At 42.7% G+C, this 7,455-nt stretch overlaps 1 protein-coding gene across 1 annotated transcript in view; it reads left to right on the forward strand.

The window, feature by feature from the left end:
- The first annotated feature begins 5,804 nt into the window (after positions 1–5,804).
- The window catches only part of fn1a (fibronectin 1a), a 73,024-nt gene continuing 71,373 nt past the window's right edge, over positions 5,805–7,455 (forward strand). Inside the window, exons 1-2 of the mRNA XM_036959452.1 lie at positions 5,805–6,198; positions 6,417–6,542. Of these exons, the coding sequence (XP_036815347.1) occupies positions 6,060–6,198; positions 6,417–6,542 (265 nt within the window). The 5' untranslated portion in view covers positions 5,805–6,059. The remainder of the gene's footprint in view (positions 6,199–6,416; positions 6,543–7,455) is intronic.

Genomic DNA, 7,455 nt, shown 5'->3' on the forward strand with positions numbered 1-7,455 from the left:
CCGTGGGTCTAACCTTTAGCAGACTCCTCCAATTGACATAACTGGCTGAGAACACACAGTTCCACAGTGAAAGTGGCTTTCATTGACGATTTGGACCGGGTGTATTGTTTCAATGAAGACGGAACCCACCCAGACGGCCAAGGAGCACAGCATCTCTATTGGAAACATACGGAGCACAGCATCTCTATTGGAAACATACGGAGCACAGCATCTCTATTGGAAACATACGGAGCACAGCATCTCTATTGGAAACATACGGAGCACAGCATCTCTATTGGAAACATACACTACGTGACCGAAGGTCTTGGGACACCTGCTACCTGCTACATCTCATTCCAGAATCATGGACATTAATGTGGAGTTGGTTCCCCCTTTGCTGCTATAACAGCCTCCATTCTTCTGGGAAGGCTTTCCACTAGATGTTGGAACATTGCTGCTATAACAGCCTCCACTCTTCTGGGAAGGCTTTCCACTAGATGTTGGAACATTGCTGCTATAACAGCCTCCATTCTTCTGGGAAGGCTTTCCACTAGATGTTGGAACATTGCTGCTATAACAGCCTCTACTCTTCTGGGAAGGCTTTCCACTAGATGTTGGAACATTGCTGCTATAACAGCCTCCACTCTTCTGGGAAGGCTTTCCACTAGATGTTGGAACATTGCTGCTATAACAACCTCCACTCTTCTGGGAAGGCTTTCCACTAGATGTTGGAACATTGCTGCTATAACAGCCTCCACTCTTCTGGGAAGGCTGTCCACTAGATGTAGGAACATTGCTGCTATAACAGCCTCCACTCTTCTGGGAAGGCTTTCCACTAGATGTTGGAACATTGCTGCTATAACAGCCTCCACTCTCCTGGGAAGGCTTTCCACTAGATGTTGGAACATTGCTGCTATAACAGCCTCCACTCTCCTGGGAAGGCTTTCCACTAGATGTTGGAACATTGCTGCTATAACATCCTCTACTCTTCTGGGAAGATTTTCCACTAGATGTTGGAACATTGCTGCTATAACAGCCTCCACTCTTCTGGGAAGGCTTTCCACTAGATGTTGGAACATTGCTGCTATAACAGCCTCCACTCTTCTGGGAAGGCTTTCCACTAGATGTTGGAACATTGCTGCTATAACAGCCTCCATTCTTCTGGGAAGGCTTTCCACTAGATGTTGGAACATTGCTGCTATAACAGCCTCTACTCTTCTGGGAAGGCTTTCCACTAGATGTTGGAACATTGCTGCTATAACAGCCTCCACTCTTCTGGGAAGGCTTTCCACTAGATGTTGGAACATTGCTGCTATAACAACCTCCACTCTTCTGGGAAGGCTTTCCACTAGATGTTGGAACATTGCTGCTATAACAGCCTCCACTCTTCTGGGAAGGCTGTCCACTAGATGTAGGAACATTGCTGCTATACCAGCCTCCACTCTTCTGGGAAGGCTTTCCACTAGATGTTGGAACATTGCTGCTATAACAGCCTCCACTCTCCTGGGAAGGCTTTCCACTAGATGTTGGAACATTGCTGCTATAACAGCCTCCACTCTCCTGGGAAGGCTTTCCACTAGATGTTGGAACATTGCTGCTATAACATCCTCTACTCTTCTGGGAAGATTTTCCACTAGATGTTGGAACATTGCTGCTATAACAGCCTCCACTCTTCTGGGAAGGCTTTCCACTAGATGTTGGAACATTGCTGCTATAACAGCCTCCACTCTTCTGGGAAGGCTTTCCACTAGATGTTGGTACATTACTGCTATAACAGCCTCCACTCTTCTGGGAAGGCTTTCCACTAGATGTTGGAACATTGCTGCTATAACAGCCTCCACTCTTCTGGGAAGGCTTTCCACTAGATGATGGAACATTGCTGCGGGGACTTGCTTCCATTCAGCCTCGCTTTGTGCACAGGGGCATTGTCAGCATTGTCATGCTGAAACGGGAAAGGCCCTTCCCTAAATTGTTGCCACAAAGTTGAAAGCACAGAATCATCAAGAATGTCATTGGATGCTGTAGCGTTAAGATTTCCCATCACTGGAACTAAAGGGGACTGAACCATGAAAAACAGCCCCAGACCATTATTCCTCCTCCACCAAGCTTTACAGTTGGCACTATGCATTTGGGGCAGGTAGCATTTTATTGGCATCTGCCAAACCCAAAGTCATCTGTCGTGCTGACAGATAGTGAAGCGTGATTCATCACTCCAGAGAATGCGTTTTCTCTGCTCCAACGACTTGTTGGAAACATGGCATCCTACAACGGTGCCACTTTGAAAGTCACTGAGCTCTGCAGTAAGGACATTCTACTGCCAGTGTTTGTCTATGGAGATTGCATGGCTTTGTGCTCTATTTAATACACCGTCAGCAACGGGTATGGCTGAAATAGCCGAATCCACTCATTTGAAAGGGTGTCCACATACTTTTGTATATATAGTGTATCTATCTCTAGCGATCCAGTATCCCTGTTCGCTGTAAATATGATTGTAAAGGTTTTCCTCCTCTTCGTCTGAAGAGGAGAGGCGAGAAGGATCGGAGGACCAATATGCGGCGTGGTAAGAAATACTCAACATGAACACAACTGAATACAAAAACAATAAACGTGGAACGAACGAAAACCAAAACAGTACCGTGTGGTGAAAAACACAGACACGGAAACAATCACCCACAAACAAACAGTGAAACCCAGGCTACCTAAGTATGATTCTCAATCAGAGACAACTAATGACACCTGCCTCTGATTGAGAACCATACTAGGCCGAAACATAGAAATCCCCAAATCATAGAAAAACAAACATAGACTGCCCACCCCAACTCACGCCCTGACCATACTAAATAAATACAAAACAAAGGAAATAAAGGTCAGAACGTGACAATGATACGGTAATGATACATAGTATGATTACTTAATTTATCCGTAACCCCACAACGACAAAGAAACATTTTTTATAACAGAAATACCTTATTTACATAATTATTCAGACCCTTTGCTATGAGACTAAAAATTGAGCTCAGGTGCATCCTGTTTCCATTGATCATCCTTGAGATGTTTCTACAACTTGATTGGAGTCCACCTGTGGTAAACTCAATTGATTGGACATGATTTGAAATGGCACACACCTGTCTATATAAGGTCCCACAGTTGACCGTGCATGTCAGAGCAAAAAAACAAGCCATGAGGTCAAGGGAATTTTCTGTATACCTCAGAGACAGGACTGTGTCGAGGCACAGATCTGGGGAAGGATACCAAAACATTTATGCAGTATTGAAGGTCCCTAAGAACACAGTGGCCTCCATCACTCTTAAATGGAAGAAGTTTGGAACCACCAAGACTCTTCCTAGAGCTGGCCTCCCGGCCAAACTGAGCAATTGGGAGAGAAGGGCCTTGGTCAGGGAGGTGACCAAGAACCTGATGATCACTCTGACAGAGCTCTAGAGTTTCTCTGTAGAGATGGGAGAACCTTCCAGAAGGACAATCATCTCTGCAGCACTCCACCAATCAGGCCTTTATGGTAGAGTGGCCAGACAGAAGCCACTCCTCAGTAAAAGGCATTTGCGAGCCTGCTTGGAGTTTGCCAAAAGGTGCCTAAAGGACTCTAACCATGAGAAACAAAATTCTCTGGTCAGATGAAACCAAGATTGAACTCTTTGGCCTGAATGCCAAGCGTCACTTCTGGAGGAAACCTGGCACCATCCCTACGGTGAAGCATGGTGGTGACAGCATCATACTGTGGGGATGTTTTTCAGCGGCAGGGACTGGGAGACTAGTCAGGATCGAGGGAAAGATGAACGGAGCAATGTACAGAGAGATCCTTGATGAAAACCTGCTCCAGAACGCTTAGGACCTCAGACTGGGGTGAAGGTTCACCTTCCAACAGGACATCAACCCTAAGCACACAGCCAAGACAACGCAGGAGTGGCTTCGGGACGAGTCTCTGAATGTGCTTGAGTGGCCCAGTCCAGACTTGAACCCAATCTAACATCTCTGGAGAGACCTGAAAATAGCTGTGCAGCGACGCTCCCCATCCAACCTGACAGAGTTTGAGAGGACCTGTAGAGAAGAATGGGAGAAACTCCCCAAATACAGCTGTGCCAAGCTTGTAGCGTCATACCCAAGAAGACTCGAGGCTGTAATCACTACCAAAGGTGCTTCAACAAAGTACTGGTCTGAATACTTATGTAACTGTGATATTTCAGGGGGTTTTGTGATAAATTTGCACAAATAAACTAACATTGTTTTTCCTTTGTCATTATGAGGTATTGTGTGTAGATTTATGAGGAAAAATATATATTCAATACATTTTAGAATATGGCTTTAAATGTGACAAAACGTGAAAAAGTCAAGGGGTAAGAATCATTTTCGAATGCACTGTATATGGAAAGTACATAGCTACCTCCATTACCCCGTACTCCTGCATATCCACTGGTACTTCCTCTATTTAGCCATGTTATATTCTACTTCCTGTATATAGCCATGTTATATTCTACTTCCTCTATATAGCCATGTTATATTCTACTTCCTGTATATAGCCATGTTATATTCTACTTCCTCTATATAGCCATGTTATATTCTACTTCCTCTATATAGCCATGTTATATTCTACTTCCTCTATATAGCCATGTTATATTCTACTCCCTGTATATGCAGACATGTTATATTCTACTTCCTGTATATGCAGACATGTTATATTCTACTTCCTGTATATGCAGACATGTTATATTCTACTTCCTGTATATGCAGACATGTTATATTCTACTTCCTGTATATGCAGACATGTTATATTCTACTTCCTGTATATGCAGACATGTTATATTCTACTTCCTGTATATGCAGACATGTTTTTTTTTTCTCGTTATCCACTGTGCATTTATTGCTCGTGTCACTATCCATTAAAAAATATATATTATCTTTAACGCTGCATTGTTGGAAATGGGCCAATAAGTAAGCGTTTCACTGTTAGTCTACCTGTTGTCTTTGAAACATTTGACAAATATGTGAACCTGACTATTTTCCTCGAAAGTACGTAATGTCACGATTTCATATCTATAGGATATTACAGAGGACAAGTTAATTATCTCAAATTCTAGCTTGTTGTTCACGTAATTCGTGCTGAAATTGGGTTTTGTTTTTTTGTCTGAGTGTACCCAGAAAGCACCGCGTGGCACACTGACGGTGTACGGGCTGCGGACACAGTGGGCGTTACAGCAGGACGGTCTAATGGAGTGTCCCATCTCCTCAAACTTACCTCCCGCCATCGTCTTCCTCCTTTCCATTACATTTAAAGGGATTTATTGGCATGAAAAACACATGTTAACATTGCCAAAGCAAGTGACGGAGAAATAAACAAAAGTGAAATAAACAAATGTGACAGCAAACATTACACACACAAAAGTCCCAAAATAATGGATACGTTTAAAATGTCATATTATGTCTATATACAGTGTTGTAATGATGTGCAAATAGTTAAAGTACAAAAGGGAAAATAAACATAAATATGCGTTGTATATATTTTCTCTCCTTGGAAGTATTCTATAAGTATTCTATAAGTAGGAGGAGTTTAGTCATTTATCCAAAATACCCCGTACTGGTCTTTTCCCCACTTCTAAATCAGATTTCTAACATTGTAAATGAAAGGTAGCCTAACTGTCTAGTCATGGCTTCTATTTGAAGATACTCATGTATTCCTATTTTACCATACTGGATAAATTGACGGTAATTAAAACATTTGGGAGGGGGATGATTCGTAACCAGTGTCTTTGACGTGTGTTTATCGTTGGTGTTGTTGGACCCTCCTCCATCCCCAGTAGAAAGCGATGCCCAAATAAAAGCGCTCACTAGTTTGGGAGCCTATTAGGAGCGGTACGGCTGAGGGACTGGCGGGGCAGGATACTATCCGAGGAGGCTGTGCGCAAAAAGGGGGAGAAAATAAACATTTGGTTTCACGAACAGTACAACCGAACTAGCCTCCGAATTCACCGTGGATCTTTCATGGGTTTTGTTGTTTTTAGAAGAGCTACATCAAACTACCGCTAAGATTACACATTTCCCCCAGATTTCCCTGTCCCGTAATCAATATGTCCAGTAGCCCTGTGATCAGGGTTCTGGTGGTGCTTTGCATCGGGACCGCTGTGAACTGTATGCCGAACAGGAAAAGCAGGCGGCAGGCTCATCAGGGAGAAACCAGAATACCTTCCGTATCATCCGTCTCTCAAGGTGAGGTTTTCATACTTTTTTTTCATACTTTAAAAAAAAAAGTTTGTAAAACCTTATTATTTGTAAAATAATCTATAGTAGTCTATTATAGAATAGTATCTTAAAAGTGTTATTGTATGTTTAGTATTTTTGACATTTCGTCTTATTATTATTATTATGGTAAACATGGATTGTGTCAATCTACTTGGAAGTGTAACAAGTTGACTTTCCTTCCCTAGACGGCTGCATTGATAATGGACAGATGTATAACATTAACGACCAATGGGAGCGTTCCTATCTGGGCACGATGTTGGTCTGCACTTGTCACGGAGTTGCGGGAATTAAGTGTAAAACGAAACCCGAAGGTGAAAGCGCATTTCTACTTCTTTATATATATATATATATATATGGTCAATGCAAGTCCTTTGTCTCTCACCATTTTGTAAATGTCAGTTAACTTGTGTAAAATAATTATTGCAATGATCGAAGTTTAAGTTCTCTCAGGGTACCTTTGTCACTAACTCTAGGTATAGGCTCTGTGTCATCTGTAGAGAGAGTGTAACTGCTCTTGATGCTATTGGGTCATCTGTAGAGAGAGTGTAACTGCTCTTGATGCTATTGGGTCATTGGTAGAGAGAGTGTAACTGCTCTTGATGCTATTGGGTCATCTGTAGAGAGAGTGTAACTGCTCTTGATGCTATTGGGTCATTGGTAGAGGGAGTGTAACTACTCTTGATGCTATTGCCTCATTGGTAGAGGGAGTGTAACTACTCTTGATGCTATTGCCTCATTGGTAGAGAGAGTGTAACTACTCTTGATGCTATTGCCTCATTGGTAGAGGGAGTGTAACTGCTCTTGATGCTATTGGGTCATCTGTAGAGAGAGTGTAACTACTCTTGATGCTATTGGGTCATCTGTAGAGAGAGTGTAACTACTCTTGATGCTATTGGGTCATTGGTAGAGGGAGTGTAACTACTCTTGATGCTATTGCCTCATTGGTAGAGAGAGTGTAACTGCTCTTGATGCTATTGCCTCATTGGTAGAGAGAGTGTAACTACTCTTGATGCTATTGGGTCATCTGTAGAGAGAGTGTAACTACTCTTGATGCTATTGGGTCATCTGTAGAGAGAGTGTAACTACTCTTGATGCTATTGCCTCATTGGTAGAGAGAGTGTAACTACTCTTGATGCTATTGCCTCATTGGTAGAGAGAGTGTAACTGCTCTTGATGCTATTGCCTCATTGGTAGAGAGAGTGTAACTACTCTTGATGCTATTGG

The sequence above is a fragment of the Oncorhynchus mykiss genome, chromosome 22 (genome assembly GCF_013265735.2).
Source record: "Oncorhynchus mykiss isolate Arlee chromosome 22, USDA_OmykA_1.1, whole genome shotgun sequence".
Taxonomy (NCBI): Eukaryota; Metazoa; Chordata; class Actinopteri; order Salmoniformes; family Salmonidae; genus Oncorhynchus; species Oncorhynchus mykiss.